General features: G+C 44.6%; 1 protein-coding gene across 1 annotated transcript in view; it reads left to right on the top strand.

The window, feature by feature from the left end:
• Nucleotides 1–3,047, top strand: part of LOC144137644 (uncharacterized) — a 42,338-nt gene extending 39,291 nt beyond the window's left edge. Inside the window, exon 7 of the mRNA XM_077669583.1 lies at nucleotides 2,786–3,047. Coding sequence (XP_077525709.1) covers nucleotides 2,786–2,920 — 135 coding nt within the window. The 3' untranslated portion in view covers nucleotides 2,921–3,047. The remainder of the gene's footprint in view (nucleotides 1–2,785) is intronic.
• The last annotated feature ends 19,302 nt before the right edge of the window (nucleotides 3,048–22,349 follow it).

Below are 22,349 nucleotides of genomic sequence, written 5' to 3'. Positions count from 1 at the left end.
CGGGAGACTAAATGGGCAATGTTGAAACACGTTTCGGTCTTTGTTGCTCAACAAAAATTTCGAAACACTAAATGAATTAGCATTTCGCCCTCCATTATTTTATCCCACCTTTTGGAACACGATCCACCTATACGTCCTAATCTGCATGGTAACCAAAGTAGCGCAATGTTTAGCTTAACAAGCGAAGTCTTCACCTCCGTTGCGGGCAGCAAGCCTACGCTAGAAACATTTATCCTAACTGTAGGAGATAAGGTGTCATTTTGCAGCACACCGCTCAAGAATGCAATATCTGGAGGTGTCATGAGCTTATGACGATCATGAGCTTCTGACGATCTTCTGACCGATGCTCTTAAGAAAGTTCTTCTCTCTCTCCTCGTGTGTTGCAAACTTGTGCGGGATAGAGCTTGAAATTATTCCGAGGTGTCAGAAGCTAACAAATTACTGAATTACTGGAAAGACGCTTTTTAATGCAGTAAACATCACATCAAGCGATTTCTAGACAGGCACTGATGCCCCTCAGAATCGGAGTGTAGCAGACCACAGCGGCGCAAGTCCCAAAGGTGATGTCAGGAGCCAGGGGACGGCACTCAAATATTGCACCGCCAATAGGTATTTAGGTTGAAAAGGCTAGTGAGATTTTTTGTTCCGAAATGATTTCTATGAATGTATACAGGCTCAAGCATTTTTCGCCCTTTATGAGAGGAAAATGCATTTAAATCTGCAGCGAATAAATGTAGATGACCGTAGACCGTAGATGACACCCTGTAGATTCCTAAAGACCGTAGATTCCTAAAGACCGTAGATGACACCCTGAGTTCTGTATGTCGGCACAGCCGTGCTCGACCCCGATTAGTATGTGAATTAAACTAGTCACCATAGCATCGTTTAGAGCAGGCGTTGATCTATCTGTCGATATTCAACGCAGACTGCAGCGTACACCGGCCTGATATTATGAAGGACGGTAACCGTTAAGAACGTAGGACTCAAACTTTGCGTAAAAGCTTGTGTACATTGGGTAACCTCGTATTTTCATAATAGATCACATATTTATTCTTGGCCGACGAAGATAAAGCCTACTTTGTATATACAAGCTTTGAACGATCGCTGAGCAGGCTCCTCCCGTCGCCGGAAGGTTCACAATTGCTAGAACCATGTTGCAGCGAATGTTAGTTCGGCACCTGCTTGCAGTAATAGAAATATTTGTTTCGTGCTAGCGCGAAAAGTTCTCTAAATTATCGCATTGTGCGAGGCAGCGTTTTTTCTTCTTGCACGCATGTATTAAAAATGCGGAAAGGGTTCCATCGTCTCCAAGAACACCCAAGCCCAATGTCCGCTCATAGAAATTCACTGCGTCTTTATTGCAGGAAGGTTAAGCAGCCTACACATTATATCGCTACTATATGCTCTAAAATAGGCTAAATCAAAGGACGATATGGCTAGTTATAATTAAACTCGTAAAGAAATCCTCCACCGTGGTCTTTTAGGGGAGCTTTTCCAAAAAGAAAGCATGGTGGAGATCCGCATCCTAAAATACGTAGTTGTTATTGAAAACTGTGCGGCTTACGTTTCGCGGTACATCGGCATTTTCGGAGCAGACATCTATTAGTGTTTCAAACTGCATGTACTCTACATCTGCACCACGGAGCACGCGCCAGCCGAAGTGTTAAGACGCAGAGGACCGTGCCTAGGTGAGGTGGCCGCAACACCTAAGCAGCAGAGGCGATGCCACTGTCAATACATCAGTGGTGGCGCAGCTGAACAATAGGCTTTTCATCTTAGTGTAGATGGAATGCCCCGTTCCGGAAATCACTGGGCGCGGTTGCCGGTGAGGTTCGTAAAGCTGGCAGTTGACACCTGCATTTTTAATCCAGGCATGTCCCAAAAAACTGTGCCTGACCTGATGGGGGTAGTTCTTGGGTGAAGAAAATTGCATGGCTGAGACCAAAGTACAGATCTTACCTAGTTTTGGTATAAATATTTCAGCCGTGAAGACAAAATAGAACTTTCTCAAATGTGAAGGAACAAAATTTGATAAAATGACTCACTTCCATCTCAGAAACTAAATAAAAACACTTCTAGTCCATATAATATGTGTTTACATGTCTTCCTTCAAAGCAGTTGGATTGAAATTCACATTCTCACCTACGCTAATGCATCGCTGCTTTGCGGCGATAGGAAGTAGTACGTGCGAGTAGGGACGGGAGTGGGTGTTTGTGCTCGGAGGTAGCGTATGACAATTCACATAGGGCCCTTCGTTTGTTTCTTGCTAGTGATCGGCCTGACCATCAATACAAGGTTTTTCACTCATTGCATACCACGTCTCCACCCCTGGCTATCTACAGTAACCGTAGCTTGCCTGCTAAAACGGTTAGGGAATGTTTTGTAAATGAAATGGAATGAATGAATGAAAAAAGGTAGCATTAAGTCGGTAATTGAATATCGAGTCCCAAGTGTGTTCAGTAAATAACAGTAATGTGCTTCCTAATTACTCTACATACAGCGTCAAAAGGTATTCAGCCGTCTGGCACGTTTCTAAAAAATGGCAAGTCGAAATTGCGATAATCTCCGTCACAAAACGCTGTTCTTTGCGTCCCTTGAAGCACCTTGCGATAAACAGTGTTCCTTTGCAGTATTCCACGATACAGCAAAATTGATTGCGTGGGCATACCAAGGATTTATTCACCTAGAGCACTGTGACCCACGAAATTTTCAGCATTTGCCGTATATTCACCAGTATTATATTGATTTGGCGCAGACTAAATTTTTTGGTGTCGCTCCTTTTCAGCATGTAAAGAATCCCGGAAATTACACAGATGGGCCTCCTCGAGAGTGGACGGGCATAGAGTATGTGAATGCGACGTGCAGAAGCATACGGAATGAAACGCTTTGTCGTGAAGAAGGAGAAGTGCCTGAGTGTTAAACTGGATGTGTACTTTTTTGGTATTGGAAATATGCAGAACTCACAGCAGATACCACACGAGCCACCACATTGCTCCGGCGGACAACGATATCTCTATTTCGACCATGGAATAAAACAATGTTTTCAGAAATAACAAATACTCAAACGTCGCTCACGGGGTGCTTAGTTCTGTTTGGGAAAAACCGGTTTCCCGATGGGCGTTGCTAAATAGGCCGCCCGTAGTCACTTGGGAAGCATTTTTAAAACAAGTACATATACTCGGGAACAAGTTGATAGCGGCAATAGCTCATGAACGTTATCACTGCGCCTAAGCGACGGACCCGGATATCAACGGGCGCGCACGTTTTGAAAGGAGATTGCTATGTGCGCATGATATCGTCTGCCTTTTCTCACGTAGTTTGTCGTCGCTGCAGTAATGTATAACCATATTGTTACGGGACACCTAGGCGGCCAATGCCCCATCGTGGCTCATCACAGAAGACGACGAGGACGACGAAGTGGATGGCTCGCAGCGCGCGCTGTTATGGCCGCATTGTAAATTCTGTAAATAGATCGTTCCTCCTCCTTCAACCATCGTTCGAGTCATTGGCTCTGCCACCATGTTACAATATTAAGTCCGAAAAATGAAGGAAATGGCTTGTTCCACGTTGAAAATATTCCCAGTAACGCAGCACTTGCGCCGCGCGGAGTAACATCTGGCTGTGGTGATGAAGCATAGCGGCAACTTCCGTTGCCGTTGTTAAGTCTTAGCCGAGTATAGAAGCAACGAAAAAATTTCCTTATGGTGGTTTGAAGAAACTTATGTGAGTTTATATTTGTATTTTAGTGCCTGTAGCGTAAACTCAGTAACATATTTTTAGGAAATCATTTCATGTGTGAAGCCAAATATGCAGGGACTCAGTGACTGATTGGTTGATTATTATTGACGCCTCGTCTTCTTTGTAGCGTGGTCTAGGCGTGCTTCATTTAAACACGAAAGGTAAGGTATCTGCGTCGTGCAAGTGCTCAGTTAAGCTCTGCCATTAGTGGCAGGATTAATGTATATTTTGGCAGTTACAGGTGGTAGCTTTCCTACGTTATATATTCCTGTCTGCTCTTCGTACTCCCCCATTTTATTCCTATCTTGTCCCCTCCATACCTTTTTAGCTTACTTTCTTGGTCTACAATTACACTCCTCAGCTTTTGGAAGACGATTATTTTATCCTTGTAAATCTACATAGAAACAATCACATTTCCACCCAAAGAGCAAAATTGTTTGTTTCCTTACCGCAAGCCCCATGATTTTGGCTATTCAAACACGCAAACGATCTTTCGCTCACCGGGCTTGATACTATCAAGCACCTCCCCATTTGGGTTTTTTGTGTCAATGGGCTACATATTATTGTGACCCGTTGTTTTTCCGTGGCACAATTTCACCCTGCGAATACGTTCACTGCCGTATAAAACTTCGTATAAGCAAAAATGTTTCGTCGAAGTAGCACCATTATCAAAATCCTGGGCGTTCTCCACTAACGTGAAACCTAGGGAGGGTCGAAGCATGTCGTGTTGAAGTGTATTCAAAGATTGTAAGTCTCTCTTTCGCCACACAGCGCGCACTGATTGGGCGCCGGAGAAACGCCGGTGGGAGCAGCAATCGCGCGCCTACTGAGGCGGTGACGTACCCTTTTGTGTTAAACCGGATTTAGGAAGTAAATCAGAGACGGACTGGCCGCAATTTTGCCCACGGAGATAAAACCGTTAGTGGCTAGAGGTGTGCAGCGTTGCTGTAAAAGTCTCGTGTCTTTGAGGCACTTAGTGTTCTAGCGTGAGGCGTTGGAAAACGAGTGTCCCGGTGTATTAGTACCGTCACTACAGGAGACGACGACAGGAGACGCTGAGTGCTCGAGCCGCTAAGGTGCTTCGCGCCTAATATCCACTTTTTTTTTTCAACATTCTATAGCAGAATGAAAACGTCACCGTCATTTAAAGTGTTCTGCTTTGAGTAGGTCCGTATTCCAGTCTGCAGACGGGGGCTTTAAATACAATAAGTATTTATGTACTGTTACATTTTAGTCTGCTCGCAGTTTAATTGCAGTCTACTTTTAGTCTACTTGCAGTCTTCAAGTCTGTAACAAAGGTATGTTGTCTGTTATTTCCAGAAAAATAGATGATGCATGAAGATGTTTATGCATATTGCGTCATTCAGGACAGCGAGGGCTACATAAAAATAGAAACCCGCCAGACAGCAGAAATCACGTGCCATACCACTCTATGAAGATAGGCAACAACCGATTTCGAGCTATACATGACATTCCCGTTGCGACGACAGAACATAAGTGAAATTGAAGGTTCAGAACGCCACCTTGAGAATCTAGGAAACTAGGCATACCTGCAAGCGTTTGGAACGCTGACAAAGAGAGGGCAATGCAAACGTTAAGAACTACCGAGTCAAATCACACAGCAGCAATTTAAAAAAAAAACATTTATTATCTACATCAAAGCATACTGATCTTAAACCTGTTCACTATACATAACTGGTCTACTTAAAGTGCCTATCCAGGTGATAACACCTGTACGCTTTTGCACAGAATAGAAATATTTCAACAAATTTGGGAGCTCTGTTCTGGCACACGCAGACGAAAAATGCACGGCGCCCTACCTAAAAAGAGCTGTGCTGTAAAATGCGGGTGACACGCAGGCATTTTTTAGGTTTTCAAAACACTCTATAAACATTCTCCTAGAGCTTCAATCTATAAAAATGCATTTGGACACAATTAAGAGGGAAAACAGCGCGTCGTGAAACTGTGAATGGATACGTTGGGCTGCGAGTGTGCTATACTGCATTGCGTTAGTTGACACTTCTATACTAAAGGCTATTGAATGCCAAAGTGCGGCAGTATTTTGAAGAGGCTAGGTACACGGCGGTGTACATGAAATTGAGTACAGTATTGGGGGGTAAGAATTAATTCGCCGTCGTCGGTAGGTGGTATCATTGAAAGTCCACAAAAAACACGGATGCCCATAGCGGCAGCCTTTCAAAGAGTTTCTTGACCGGTTTGCGGAGCAAAGCACCGGCGGTTGTCTTTTTCAAAGCTTCTGCGTGTCAGTGTGACTGCAATGGTTGCGGCAAAAGTGACTCATGGTATCTCACAGTGAGCTTTTTGACCTGTGTGCCCTAGAATAAAAAAATGTCTGAATAATGTTTTTTTTTTTTCATTTCTAAATTTCCGCTAGTATTTGCTTGTAAACACTGTCTACGAGAAGGCTATTGTTTTATACGGGAAGGCTGTTGTATTAAACATTTGAAGCGCGCGGCCATGAGCACCAATAATTTGTTTTTTATCACGCTTCAATGGCTCAGTATAGTGGAAATATTGAATGCCAGCTCTCGGAACTCCTCCTGTATTGTGAGGAACTGCGCCAGAACTAGAACTACGTATTTAAACCGTATCGGAAGAACTACGCATCGGTAGTTCCAAGCATCGGTAGAACTACGCATTTACACCGCCCAGCTTCTTTTAATGCCTGAGTCGATTTTCTTAGAACCATTGGGCATGCTTTATTTCATTTTGAACAGAAATAATGCCTCCCATAACGGTACCTGCGACTACTGCCAGCCTTACGCCTTTTTCAAAATATCAAAAAAACATGCCACGCATTGTATACAGACAGATTTACCTATCTCCCTTATCTCTAGTGAACGGATTCACATGTTAAGGAGCATATCCATTGACGCTGGCGACATTTAACATTGAGTGTTGCCGTGGCAGCATAAGATATTGGCCTGTAATCTACATCATTTATTCCCGTATTTCGCGTTTCAAAGATAAATAGCTGGATCCGTCTGAAAATCAAAGGTGGTACTGCACAAGCAAACTCGGTAAAAAGAAGTACCATAGCTTTCGTAGATCACAGCACACGGTGAGGGGCTAAAATTGATTTAGAAAGGCCAAGACTTCCATGATACATACCTGTGCTGTATTCAAAGTGGTTCGGAATGTTTAAAAGCGACTTTGATGTTTCAACGCTGTACTCCATCATTTCACATGAATGTGTTTATTACTCCTACCGGGAAATTATGTCTTCGAGGTCTGCTTGTACCGCCCTGCCTAGTACGGTTTCGTCGTGGAACTGCTCTTCTGGTGGCACAGAATGCTTCGACCCAGACTATTTTATTACCTGAAGGCGCGACCATTGCTTCTGTTCCGCGCAACGAAACAGTGAGTGTAGTTTCATTTGAGCCTATTAAAGACGATAATCTTTCTTGGGCTACTTAAACCCAGAGAGAGAGAGAAAGAGTAAAGGTGTTCATTGCGAAAAGCAATGGGGAGTTGTCCTCAGTCCAAGACCCCTTGAGCTTTTTCAGCCACAACAGCCCTCAATACCAGCAGGCGCTGGTCATTGAGGTCGGAGCTGGTTAGAGCAGTCTCCCAAAGCTCGCGAGAAGGAATGGAGGGGTTTCGCGAATGTAGTGGGGCGTGCGCGCAGCCCCCTACCATGTGAAAGATCTTCCCGGAGGCTTCGCAGAAGCGGCACAGCGGGGAATATACAATGGGGTGCAATATGTGGCATTTAGTGGGAAGGGAAAAAGTGTTCGTCTGGAGTGCACGGAGCTGTCGTTCCTCCTCTTTCGTTAGGTGTTTATGCGGTGCTGGGTAGGGGTTACGTCCCAACTTATAGTGCTGTGTTACCTCGTGATACATGATCAGCGGGGTTAGCCTCTCCTGCTCACTTTCCAGAGACCGAGAGGGATAACTCTCGGGCCAACAGGTGGGCGGTTTAGTTGCCCGGGACGGCAGAATGGGCGGGTGCCCAATGATCATGACGGATCCGTCTGGTGGACGCTGACAAAAGATTCGGTGGGTTGTCCGGTGACTCCGCCCAAACGAGAAGTTACGGCACGCTGGCTGCGAATCTGTGATGATTACGCTGGCTGTAGTTTGCGTTATGGCGAGAGCGATGGCCGCTTCTTCCGCTTTGAGGGCTCGTATCCGGGTAGGGTTAGGCTGCTGACGTGCTTATTGAGCTGGACAACCACGGCTGCCATTGCTCTTATGGCGGGATAGGAAGACGCGTCCGTGTATACTGTGGTTGGTTCCCTCCCGTAGTATGTGTGGATGGACTTGGCTCTTGCTTCCCTGCACCCGTTGTGATGCACGGGGTGCTTGTTTCAAGGGGGCGCTGAAACTTACAGCTGTTTCCTGGTACTCTGCTCGAGATTTCTCATTTGAGATGTCTGACTGCTTCAGAGGGGATGTGAGCCCCAGATGAGAGAGAACAGTCCTCCCTGAGCTTGTGACTCCCAGCCCCAATCTTTGGCTCGAAAGATGGGCGTCTATGAGTTCCGCGGCTGTATTGTGCAGGCCGAGCTTAAATAGCTTGTCGGTGGCCGTACAGATGGGAAGTCCGATGGCCTGTTTGTGGGACTTCCGAATGATGACATCCAGCCGTTCCATTTCTGACTTGGAAAGAAGAGCATAGGGTATGGCGTATGTAATTCTTGAGACTATGAATGCTTGGACGAGGCGGAGGGTGTCTTCCTCGCGCATTCCCCGTATTTTGGTGGTTGCACGCCTGATCATATGTGTGACTTGGTCCGAAATATGCTTCAGCCTATTTAATAGGATGGAGTATGTTCGATCGGTTTGAAAGGTCATACCAAGGATCTTAATGTGCGAAGAGGGAACGATGGTGCGGTCCTCCATGTGGGTGGTGACAGTGGGTGGCCTCTGGAGGAGTTTCAGAAATTTTGGTCTGTCTGTCTGTCTGTCTGTCTGTCTGTCTGTCTGTCTGTCTGTCTGTCTGTCTGTCTGTCTGTCTGTCTGTCTGTAACTCCATTCAACCACCCAGCCAAAGTGAAACTAAATCTGCACAATAGCTTTATATACTCACAGAGAAATCTAAACTTCTAAGTCTAGTTTACATGTTCATACTTGTCAACATTGTTGAACAAAAACAAGACATTACGCAAACATCAGACAGGAAATTAAGACACAAGGGATATATACTGGGTTTCTTTATACAAATATTCATAGATGCTTGATTTTTGTGGAATGAAATACCTACATCTACTGCAGAAAAAAGTTAAAACTGTCGCCTGTTGTCGCCCCTCGCCACTATAGCTTCTGGCGGAATTTTAAGAATTCAAGCAGCAACAATTGCGAGACGTTCCAATAGATAGGTTCCACGTTCTGCTTGAAACGCACTTGGATTAGGGCTACGCGGTTCTCTAAACGTCCAAGTAGGGCGCCTCGATTCACGCGCGTCTCTACCTTACGGCAGCGCTGGCATCGATGCACCTGGCCTGGAGCAGTGGAATGAGGTGAATTTAAATTGGCTTGAGCAAACCTTTAGCGTGTTTACCTTGGGAGTAGCGCGACGCAAGAGGGACAACATGAGAGGTGAGCGGAATAGCGAAGGGAGGAAATTACGCGGCAAATGTCGACAAAGACTGTCGTCTTTCGTCTACATTTGCGAAGAAATGAGCAGGTACGCGGCCATTTTTTTCATCTGCAGGTTGATCGGCCGGTTATAAATCACGTTCGCTTGCATTAATGATACTATCAGTCCTGATATCACACCGGAGCAAAAGAAAACACTTCTGGATCTTCTGGCCAAGCACAAAATCTTATTTGGCTCCTCTACCTCCTCCGCTCCGCGGCAAATATCAGTAGCCAACCAACCGAATAGAAACAGATAGTTCTTGCATAATTCGGGCCCGCGCATAAGCTGTCTCACCAAAGGAGCGAAAAATCATTCAGGAACAAGTCGGCGACATGCTCAAAAAACAGGATAGGTAGACGTTCAACGAGTTCACGGTCGTCACCTGTTGTTTTAGTCCAGAAGAAGGATGGTTCCCTGCGGTTTTGTGTGGTTTATCGGGCGGTAAATAACATCATCCGCAAGGATGTATACCCGATGGCTCGTACCAATGATGCTCTGAATACTTTGCAAGGTGAAAAATACTTTTCGAGTGTAAAACCTAAGATCGGGGTATTGGCAAATACCTGTGCACGAACAAGACAAAGAAAAAAATTATCCGATTGATAAGTCAGAAATTATTTTATAAATCCCAAAACAACAAAAACAACCATGCGCGGTGGCCGCACCAACTAAAGGCTGTGACGTCGGGAGGAGGTTCACCGTGATTGGACGATGTCCAAGATTAGCGTTCAAACAAGTTTCGGTTTCGGTTCTGTAAAACAAGATGCTTGACATCCGACGGTATTTTTGGATGGGCATTCTCGATACCTCAATAATCGCCATACCTCGCTTCTACCATGTTGTTGGCTGTAAATAGCCTAAGATAAGCCTCCCAGGATGGCTTGGAATCATAGCAATCACTAGCCGAGGCCTACACAGTTGATGAACGCCCTCCGCGTCACCGCAGATGCTCAAATGCCATGCGCTTTTTCCCCATATTTGGAGCTTGCCTTACTCATGCCTGCATCGTAAAAAGCGCGTTCGCACCAGGACAAGGGTCTGCTGATTCTGGCTTGTGGCCCGCAAGCAGTCGGTGCTTATGACAACAGCACGCCAACGAGAACACGCGTTAGCGCGTCAGTGTCAGTCTGCGCGCGTTCTGCGAACTCGCTTGTGGAGCAGTGAACGTACGGCCCAAAAAATGGTGAACTCAGTGGAGAAAACATCAGCCGCAAACAAGAAAATGAACTTGCAGAAAAAAGGAATGTACCCTTGGGGATACGAACTTGCGACTTCCGAAATAATATACCTAGCGCTCCAGACCACTCGGCCACGAGCAATCGCTGCCGCCGTTGGAAATATAAGGTATATAATGCATAACCAGTTTACACTTTTATTTAGCTTTAGCATTTCAAGCAGCTTAGTTGACTATTTGTTGTATAGCACTCATGTAGTAAGCGTCCCCCAAATCTCCACAATATCTCTCGTCTAGCAATTGCATTTCTTAGACGGAAAAGCGTTCGCAGATGTGTGGTCGTGCTGGTGACCGCTGTGCTTCTTCACCCAGCGCAAAACAGTGTTTTGTGCTCCCAACGGTTTCGCTGTACGGTAAAAGTTTAAGTTGATTTTATTTCCTTAGTACAGATAATGAATACGCTGACAGCCTCCTGCCTTCAAGTGGCCTTACATTTTCCTACTAGCGTACCAGTCAGCGAAGCGTCGCATGTGTGCTTGTGGGGCGCTTGTGTGGAGCAGCCTGCACTTGGAGCTTGACACAGAGTACAAATTAACAAAGTAAATAAAGGCAAATTCTCCGATTCACAAACATGTCGTGGCTTAGTTTCAACTGAGCGAACGAACTGCGACGACCAGTCGGCGGCCGGTGGACTAAACGCACGGCCGACTGACTCTGTCGGAAGGTCGGCGAGCCGTGCAGAAGCGCAGTCAAGCCAAGTCATTTCCTCCTGACGTCGCACGAAAACGCCACAGAAAATGGGCGAGGATGCAGAGAGGACAGAATTTTCGAATTGCTTTTTCTACTAAATAAATTCGCGTAAACGCACTGAGAGTGGTCGAAACATGGCCTATGGTCTTCGGACTACCATTTGCGCTAGTGAACCCGCAATGTTTAAAAATCACTTCAGTGTCCCTTTAAGGAATGCCGCACGTACATCCATTAAAGTATTGGGCCATCTAGTTAGCAACGAAGCAATCCGTCCGGACCCCGATAAAGTGAATGCCGTGCTCAATTTTTCGCGCTCAGACCGCCAAAAAGAACTCTGCAGCTTCTTAGGATTGCCATCCTAGTTTCGTCGTTTCATCCGCAACTTCGCTTCAATTGCTTCGCCCCTACATAAACTCCTGACATCTCGTACCCATTTGTGTGGTCGGAGGGCTCTGAAATAGCTTTTCAAAAATTAAAGCACGCACTTACTTCCGGTCCTGTCCTCGGACACTTCCATGAAGAAGCACCGACCATCCTTCACACCGACGCCTGCGGACACGGAATCGGGGCTGTGTTATTACAGCGCAGATTGACCTCCGTAGTGCAAGTGATTTCCTACGAAAGTCATACTTTGACACCTGTGGAGAAGAAACTCTGGCCATACTTGTACGGGCGGGATTTCACTGTGGTCACGGACCATCACGCTGTTTGTAGAATGGCTTCCCTCAAAAACTTAACTGGGTGGCTTGTATGCTGGGTACTTCGCTGGGTACTTCGTATTGCTGGGTACCCAGCAATAGCCGCCCATGACGACAGCTAACAAATTTCGGCTTATTAACGGCACCCTTCACCGCTACAACTACCACCTAACCGGTGACAGATGACTGCCCGTCATGCCCCGTCTTCCTCAACACAAAATTTTGGAGACATTTCATGACGATGCTGCCGCATGGCATCTCCCCTTCCACAAGACATTCGACCGCATAAGAAGCCGATTCTTCTGGTCTGGCCTATCCGCTAGCGTGGCGAAATACGTTGCGTCGTGCGCCGCGCCTCAGTATCGCAAACAACCGACTTCCAGCCCCGCAGGGACACTCCAACCCCTGACTTGTCCCTCGTCTCTATTTGAAGTCGTAGAGATTGATCTCAATGGCCCTCTCCCCGTTACCTCGGCAGGACATCAGTGGATTGTTATTGCCGTAGACCACATTACTCGCTTTGCGGAAACGGCTTCTGTTCCCACAGGCTGGGCAACTGAGGTGGCTGAATTCTTTTTGAAGAATATTTTCTTACGCCATGAACCGTCCCGAGTTCTCTTTAGTGACCGAGGTCGTGTATGTCTTTCTGCCGTGCTTGGAGAGGTTCTCCGCGCATCCAAGACTATTCACAGAACCACGTCCAATTACCATCCTCAAACTAAAGGCCTAACCGAACGGTTCAACCAAACCCTTTCCGACATGATTTCTTCTTACGTTCAACCGGGCCATAAAAACTTGGACATTATTCTTCCGTGCGTCACGTATGCATATAACACCGCCGTTCAACTAACTACAGGAGTTTCACCATTTTTCCTTTTTTGTGGTCGCTCACCAGCTTCTGTTCTTGATACGTTTTTCTTCACCGCACCGATACTTCCCAGATCAAAGCACCTGATGAGTTCATTTCTCGACTGGATCATAGCCGTCATCCAGCTCGTCTTAGTACAGCAGCTGCTCAAGAAGAACGCATGCAGGCCAATTATGACGCCACGCATCGCGTTCTCTCCTTCAAATCTAGTGATCAAGTTCTACTTTCTATTCCTCTTTGTGCCCCAGGACTGTGTGACAAGTTCTTGCCCCGCTACATCGGACCTTACACCATTGTACAGCAGTCTTACCCGGTGACTTACTGAGTGACCCCCAGCGCTAGTGTCACCGACCGTCGTTGTCGTGGACCTGAGATCGCGCACGTTCTCAGGCTCAAGCCATTTTAGTCTCGGTCTACTGCCTAGTAGTGCCCGATTCGGTCGCTCCACGAGGAAAGGGGGGGGGGGCAATATTTTAGGCGCTCGTTAGGACCACGACACCAGAGGAATAGGCATCCGGACAATCCCCCGCTGGTTACATACAAACTCTGCGTCAACTACTAGCCCTTGCTGACAACGGACCCACATGAACAATTTGTCCAACTAATGGAAGATCTGCGTCGCGCCACACGCGCTCTCATCCCACCGCGTGGAACAGACCTTCCCAGTGTGCTCGCTCGTTGGGAGGAGGTCCTGCTGCGCAGACTTCGAGTTGGGGTGGCCATCTCCTGCGGTAACCCGGGCGTGGCCACCACGATACCATGCCCCGTTTACCAACTCCTGCCCTTTCTGTACGGTTCCTGCCGAAGACGCCGACACCAACCACGTGCCTATGGACGCGCCCTTCTCTGAGTGCAGCGAGATTCTGACACCTTCGTGGCACAGGCCTGCATCATGGGAGACCCCCTCATCTCCAACTATGGCTGTGGGGGCCCCACCACCGCTGTCTTCTGGATTTCCTCCGGGAAACGGATGCCAACTTGTACCTCTACGACTTTGTGCCAAAGGGCATACTCTCGCAAAAAAAAAAACTACGAGCAGAATGCGCCTGTGGACTAACTTCGCACGCTTGGTCTTCCACAAGCAATCATGCGTTGTCGTCGTCATTAGTTCATTATCATCATCAATGCCCCTATTGGTTGTTCTCTAGGGCTCCCTGTCAGGCAGACAATGCTCGCCTAATACAGACGTCTTCCAAGACTACTGGTGTGTTCCTTATAATGTATATATATATATATATATATATATATATATATATATATATATATATATATATATATATATATATATATATATATATATATATATATATATTTATATATATATATATATATATATATATATATATATATATATATATATATATTGTAAATGGGAATAGCAGTCACGACGGCCCTTAGCGAAAAGTAATACGTTTGAAATACGTACGAGTACGCTTGAAGTGCACTTCAAATATGTTTTGTATTTGTAAATGTATTTTAAGTGCATTAAAAATTGCATTTTCACAATTTTTAGTAAATATTGAAAATACATTATTAAAAATGCGGGAAAAATACAGTGCTTTTAAGTACCCTCCAAATAGATTAAAAATGCACTGAACCTCACGAATGTGCGCTTAAGGCATTCAGAATATATTGAAAATGTATTTCTTCCCGCCAAACGATCATGGTGTAAATGCACTGTAAATATTATAAAAATACACTTACCTAACTACATTTACAACAGCACTCTGAGTATACTTTAAAAGTGTGCTGAAGCATGGAAATATACTCCGAATATATTCGAAATATATTTCAAATGCCTTTTACGTTTGTGGAACGAACATGGTAGAAATACACTCTCAATGCATTAAAAATACTTTTTGAAAATACATTTTAAATGTATTCATAAAGCTTTGCCGAAATACATTTCGAGTACACTGCAGGCGCTGCTTCAGTTGCTGAATTGTAAGATTCACGTAAAGCATATCTGAAGTGCCGGATAAAATACATCTCAAATGAATAAACGTACTGAGAATTTCTCCTCGATGTTTCCTTATAATAAAAAAAACTGAGAGAGATACTTTCATTTACTGCGCTGTCTACATAACTCTGCGTATTAGAGAGAAACTCGGTGTACAAATATGTAAGCGGCGGTGTTCCAACGCAATCGGCAAAGCAAAAACATCGAATTCAACGAGTTGTACGAAAACATTTGCACTTTGCCAGCGTTGCTACGACGGTATCGCTCTGGAGGCTTGGAAAATTTTCTTTTTCTGAAAGATATTCGCCTTAGATGGACAACCCTGGCTATGCTTGCGAGGGCGAGCAGCTCGGCGCCTCTCACTGTCGCTCACTACCTCCTTCTCTGTGCCCGGCACCTGCGGCGCGAGTTGAGCGGCGCACCCCTCTTTCACGTTTTGTCTGCCTTCGCTGCGTTTCTTTTGCCTGTCCTGTGGTGTTTTCGGACTCCTCAACGCGCGGTCGTCGGGTGGACGCAGTCTCTGCTTGGACGACGCGTTGCAGCGGCATTGGCCGTCTAGCCAAGGTAAGCACGATATACCGGCTATTTGCGTTTACGGTGTCGCACTACAATTAATGGACGTATGTTTGCCTTGCAATCGAAGAGTGCTAATGCCCTTTATGAAATCCGCACGTGGTTGTTAAGCTTACCTCCACCTGCGAGCAAGATTTCCTACCGTAACTACGCCGTGCAAGGGAATGTACTCACAAATCAACGACAGCAAGAAGACGTAAAAAAATGGATTTTAGTGCTTTCCTTTTTGCGCCTAATTTTTAGCTCTGGCCCTGCTGAGTGGACGGGGGACTGTTGCTACGAGTTTCCTTGTAGATCGAGTTATTCCGTTCTTAACTTATTGAGGACTAAAACTTGCATTAAACACATAACAGCCAGGAACGTTTTTAGCACAGCCTGTTCACAGAAAGTCCGCCGTCCATATTTACGCGCTTGAGAAATTTGCGAAGTGTATCCAGGGACGCAGTTTTCTTTTGTTTTCTGTTCGCAGCAGCTGCTCACAGCTGCGCATGTTCACAGCAGCCGCCGTACGGGGAAATAACCCAGTTTGGGGCATACATGCATTCGACTGATGCGCATTGCCGGGCCTACGAGAATCCGAGCAGCCTTCGCGATTTTTGTCGGCCGCATGGCGCCATTCTGTCAACTAAAGCCATGAAAAAGTTTATGCCGTCTGTTTCGAAGTGACCAAAAGTGTTAAAAGCGACCCACGTAATCTTCGGTGCAAGTGGCAGTAGCGAAAGTGCTTCATGCCCAGGGACTACAAATGATTTGTCCATCTAAGACAAACTGTATGAGAGTAGCCGCTAAGTTACAATCAGTTTCTGTTCCTACCGCCACCCATAACGAAGAACCAGCAAAAGAAGTAAGGAGAAGAAAGGCGGGTGAGGAGGGGGACTTCGAGAGAGGCAACCAGTTCCCCCGCACGAGACCCCTCGGTTCTCGGAACGGGTCCCCCGGGCGGGTTCGTCTCTTTTGTTCCTTGGATTGCTCCCCCAAAACTTCGCGAAACGTCAGGACGTTGGACCCTTCCTCTTTTGTGTTTCCTAGCAACTTTTTCCCTCCTTCACGAACACGTGTGCGCGTTCCGAGAGGCCCTTCGGCGCGCTCGTGGTCGAGTGACAGACACGCGGAACCCGACGCGCTACCGCTGGACCACGCCACCTGAGAATTCCAAAAATGTGCCCAAAGGCGCCGAAAACAGCGTGGGCTGCTTGGCGGTTGTGTGTGTTTAGAAGCGGCAGTTTCCCATTTGCGTCTAAAGGGTGTACTTAAACGAGTTTCTAATAGGTGTCACGAGTATTTATGAAGGAAATACTTTTTACTTGATGGTCCCTGACGCTAACAGGTGTTTATCTCTTTTTTGTATGTTAAAGACGCGAGCATTTACAATTATTTTCCGCGTTGCTCCCTAATTAAATGATGACGTTGTCTGTGTACAGCAAAAAGTATAAAATTACCTGCCGGTGATGTGCGGCGGAGAGCAAAAAAATTACATGTGTGTGCAAGCACAAATACACGTTTTCTGGCGTTGCTTATTTTAATCGCTTCGGTGAGGTGCCTACGATATGAGAGCTTGTTATTTTAAGGACGGCGTGAAATTTTTCTTGTTTTTCGAAATAACCTTGCTTTGCCGTTCCTTTGAAAGCATTGTTGAGTGCACACGCCAATCTAATGACATTTATGTAAGCTTTCAACTGCAATCCTGCCCATGCATTTTTAAATTGTTTCGCTGCGCACTATTTTTTTCGAACGTAATCTCCGAAGAAGGTGACGCTCAAATATGCAACACATAACAATAATTGTAGTTAATAAGATTACTGCTTATCTTATTTTATTAGCGCCCTGTGAGGTCACAGACCAGTTTTGTCCAAGTTAGTTGAAAAACTAGAATTGCCACCATTTCAAGTTAACTCAAGCGCCTAAGTAAGAGAAGCAGCATAACTTTATTAAGAACTCTGTTGCATGTTTGGTAACGTTGTTATCTTAGCTCTGTCTTTTTTTTCCTAATTTTCGCTAATTTTTATCCCTAGACAATGTCCAAACATAAGCCTCCCCCCCCCCCTTCTACCAATCTTTCTTAAAAATGGTATTGAAGATCCGATGCCCCATGACAATATAAACTATGCTTACCATTACATAAATTGTCTTACGTCCTTCAAAGGGGCATTGTTCTCACGGAGGGCTTTTTTTTTTCTCTGAAGGGGAAACTAAAAAATTCTTGCTCGCGAGGTACGTTGGCACGGCTAGAGAAAAGGCCTGATTGATTTGACATTTATTTGCCTCTAAAAAAAGTGTTTCACTAATATTTTCGCATTTTCTTTTCACTGCAGGTGCTGGTGAAATTTTCCGCGTGGAGAATACGAAGTACGAAGACTCTGATGCACAACGCTTCATCTGCGCTGGCTGCCGAGGTGGCTGAAGGGCATTCATTCCTGCTGCTTAGTAATGGCGAAATTGGCCGCTCGACTGAGGTGTACAATAAACAACTTTCAAACTGCCAATTTGTGCGCATACATGTTGTTCTTTTCAGTCATTTCCTGGCCCGCATTCCGAGCATGGCCGGTTTACATTTTCACAATGGAGTATATCTTTAGTCTAATGCCTATTAAACTTTTTTTGAAACTACAATATGATAGTTTCTAGTTGAACGGTAACAATTCCCACTAAGACACATTGCCATGGCATCTCTCAATGTATTTAGGTTTTATTTAGTATACACTAGTAACACATTTTGAGTATATTTGAAGCAGTATTTATAGTGCATTTAAAATGCATTACTAATACATTTTGCACGTATTTAAAATTACATTTTCTGAGCATTTATAATGCATTTCAAATGCATTAAATATATATTTTTCATGCACTGCTTATGTATTTTTGAGGTACATTTTAAATACATTGTAAATGTATTCGAAATGCATTTCGAATGTGGACAAAATAATGCAGAATAAATACAAAGTTAATATATGTATTAAATGCATTCAAAATACATTAAAAATACGGCATCTTTTCGCTAAGGGGGTAGTTGATTGTGGGGGTTTATTCCAGGCGTACCGTAAGGCAACGGGCCGAGCGCAGGTCCAGCCGGTACGAGCTCGTGAGCATGAACGTCCGAGTCGGGCCTTCGTCGTCTTCACGATAATTCTCGGGGCATACCCGATTGGGCGAATGGCGCTTCGGCAACTACTATTGTTGTGCCGCGCTAACTCTTCTTGCTACAATATATATATATATATATATATATATATATATATATATATATATATATATATATATATATATATATATGCAAGAGAATAAAAACTTCGAACAAGGTAAAAGCACGATTGTGGCCTACGTTTCAGCAAAGAGAACTTGCTTTCCTCAGGGGGAAAGCAAGTTCTCTTTGCTGAAACGTAGGCCACAATCGTGCTTTTACCTTGTTCGAAGTTTTTCTTCTCTTGTGTTCTCTACCATCTTCAAAGTTCTACTACTCCCTATAAATATATATATATATATATATATATATATATATATATATATATATATATATATATATATATATATATATATTGAGAGACAGAGCTCCGAGGTGCTGAAGGACCACTTTTAATTAGGCTCCCGAGCACAGGCCACCGAAAGACGGGACTGTCCGGGGATGATGATGGTTATACACAGATGACAGTGGCGATGGGTTTGGATGGGTAGAAGGAACAGAGGGATTGACCCACCGTGTTCCACACTGGATATAACAACGGTCATGTCGCTTCCAGGCACAAATATCACAACAGTACACCCCCAATGCCCACAATATATATATATATATCTTTTGTTTTTGTTTCCTGCACTTTGTGCACTTTTGGGTGGTAGCCAGCGCCGCTCGGACTACTCGCGTTGAAGGGGACCTTCTTTTTAACCCCCGGGTCGTGACTCGAGTGTCTACGACATGTCGAGAGCGGCCGACCAGCGTTGAACCCTCTTAAGCTACCTTTGGCACCAAGACTGCCAGAACAGAGACCCTCGCTATGCACGTAGCGAATCAGAAATGGGAAATGAGGGGATCGGTGAATTAATACAGAATAAGGGTTGGCAGTCAAGAAAACCTCGGAAAGCAAAGGGGAGGGGGGGGGAATGCGGTAGGTCATAGAAACAGATGAAGAATTTTTTTGAGTCAGAAAGTGGTGAAGAAATGCCCGTAACATAAATACCCAGGGAAGTGGTGGGGAAACAGCCCCGCCGGTAGCGTAGTGGTTATCACACAGGACCGGTATTCTGGAGGTCGCGGGTTCGTATCCCACCAGACGGGCATTTTTTCACCACTTTCTTTCTGACTCAAAAAATTCTTCATCTGTTTCTATGACCTACCGCATTCCCTCCTTTGCTTTCCGTGGTTTCCATGACTGCCAACCTTTATTCTGTGTATGTATGTATGTATATATATATATATATATATATATATATATATATATATAGTGAAAGAAGTCGACTGACACGTTTCCCGTTTTTGTTGCCAACAGTTTCGGAGTTAAAAACTCCTTCTTCAGAAACTCCTTCTTCATCAGCCCTGAAGAAGGAGTTTCTAACTCCGAAACTGTTGGCAACAAAAACGGGAAACGTGGCAGTCGACTTCTTTCACTATTTTTATACTGGCCCATCGAACCTCATGATCTATATATATATATATATATATATATATATATATATATATATATATATATATATATATATATATATATATATATATATATTCTGGAAGCGTAAAAAATCACACAGAGCGCGAAAAAATAAGGTAAGTAGAGACAGAGATACACAAAAAAAACATTCAAAATAAAAATAAAAGGTTAGTGACGTTTCAGGAAGAGGACTTCCTTTCTTCAGAGTACAGAATAATTAGTTTCAGGGTTACATATATACAGAAAATGTAGCAAGGGCGAGGGCAGTGCAAGGGAAGGGAGAGTTTGTACAATGAGATCATGGTTGGTGGTCAGCAAAAGAATGACAGAAGTGGAAGAGGGAGAAAAAAAGAAAAAAGAAGTAAAAGAAAAGGATAACAAGAACCCACAGTCACGCGGTATGAACATGAGAAAAAAGAGCCAAATAAGAAAAGAAACAACGAAAACAAAAATTTAGCAAGGTAATTTACTAATTTACCCTTTCCCCCGTGGCAACAGGGGTGAAAGAGGGGTCAAAACAAGTTATACCCATGCACGTATTTGACATCGGCAAGAAAATCACAGTCAGGCGGAACGAACAGGAGAAGACAACTAAAAAAAGAAGAAACAGAACAAGAAAAAAAATTTGAAAAGGTAATTACCCTTTCCCCCTTTCGCAATATGGGGGGAAGAGAGGGGTGAAAACAAGATATGCCCTTTCACGCATTTGGCATGGGCGTAAAAAAAGATAACAAAGAAATCACAGTCCCTTGTAGGAACATGAAAAAGAAGTACGAAGAAAAAGAATTTAACAAGGTAATTGCTATTTTCAGTGTCCCTTGGCAGCTGGGGGCAAGAGAGTGGTTTAAAGAAGATATGCCCATGCACGCAAAAGGCGACATCTGCCCATACACACCCGTTCTAATAATCAGTGTCAGGTGACTGAAACACGAGAGTACTATACCTGGCTTCTGTTGGTGGGAGGCAAGGGTCGCGCCCAAAAGCAGTAAGACAGGCAGTTTCGGCAGGAAATGAGCCTACATTCGTATACAAAGAGCAGAAAAAAGCAGGAAAAAGAAAAGGAGAAAAAAAGACAGGGTCAAGCATGTCATGAAAAGAAAGATAACAGAAGGCAGGAGCACGCGTAGGTATACGACGTTGGCGGAATCACAGTTAAAGTTCCCCTTTACATTAACATAATAGTTAACAGTTAACATAACGGTTATTATTTATCATAACAATACATTAACGTAAAGGGTAATTACCTTTTTAATTTTTTTCCTGTTCTGTTTCTTTTTTTTGTTAGTTGTTATCTTCTCATGTTCGTTCCCCGTGACTGTGATTTTTTTGCCGATGTCAAATACGTGCATGGGTATAACTTGTTTTGACCCCTCTTTCACCCCTGTTGCCACGGGGGAAAGGGTGAATTACCTTGTTAAATTTTTCTTTTTTTCGTTGTTTCTTCTCTTGTTTAGGTCTTTTTTCTCATGTTCGTACCGCGTGACTGTGGGTGCTTGTTATCCTTTTCTTTTACTTTTTTTTCCCTCTTCCACTTCTCTCATTTTTTGGCTGCCCAACAACCATTATCCTATAGTACAAATTCTCCCTTCCCTTGCCCTGCCCTTGCCTTTGCTACATTTTCTGTATATATATATATATATATATATATATATATATATATATATATATGTAACCCTGAAACCAACTTACTGTGTACCCTGAATAAAGTAAGTCCTTTTCCTGAAACGTCAGTAAACTTTCATTTTTATTTTTAATGTTTTTGTTGTGTGTCGCTGCCTCTACTTACCTTATATATATATATATATATATATGTGCTTGTGTACTACACTTAGCAAGTAGTTACTGACTGCGCATGCGATCTTTCAGCCGCGGCTGTTTCAATGCACATATTCTAACCTTGTGGTTCATTAAGACAAGTATTGTATATTTTTATGCTCCAATGCTTGGAGTAGCCAGCTCCTGTTTGGGTTGGAGGGAAAGTCTCCAATAAATCATTATTTCTCTCTCTATCCCCAGGACAGTAGCAAAGCAGTGGCCGCCGTCACGACCATACCCAAGCTCGTGTCCAGCGCGTCGCTACGGACGACGGACCCAGCCAAACAGAAGAGGTGGGCATCGGCCATCGCCCTCGCCCTCACGCACGGAAACGTGCAGACAATCATCACAGACTCCAAGACGGCTTACGACAACTACCGCAAAGGGATCGTCTCCCACGTGGCACTAGCAATTCTCGCAAAGCGCAGCCCACCGGCACGAGACGTAGTGCTCGTGTGGGTTCTGGCACACTCGACAGTGGAAGGCAACGCCCTCGCCGACCACTACGCCCGCGAACTAGCAGACCGCGCCGAG

Source organism: Haemaphysalis longicornis, unplaced genomic scaffold, assembly GCF_048455015.1.
Source record: "Haemaphysalis longicornis isolate Haplotype H1 unplaced genomic scaffold, Haemaphysalis longicornis Haplotype H1 scaffold_43, whole genome shotgun sequence".
NCBI classification, from domain to species: Eukaryota; Metazoa; Arthropoda; class Arachnida; order Ixodida; family Ixodidae; genus Haemaphysalis; species Haemaphysalis longicornis.
The sequence above is the reverse complement of the archived record's forward strand: the minus strand, read 5'-3'. Positions and strand labels throughout refer to the sequence as shown.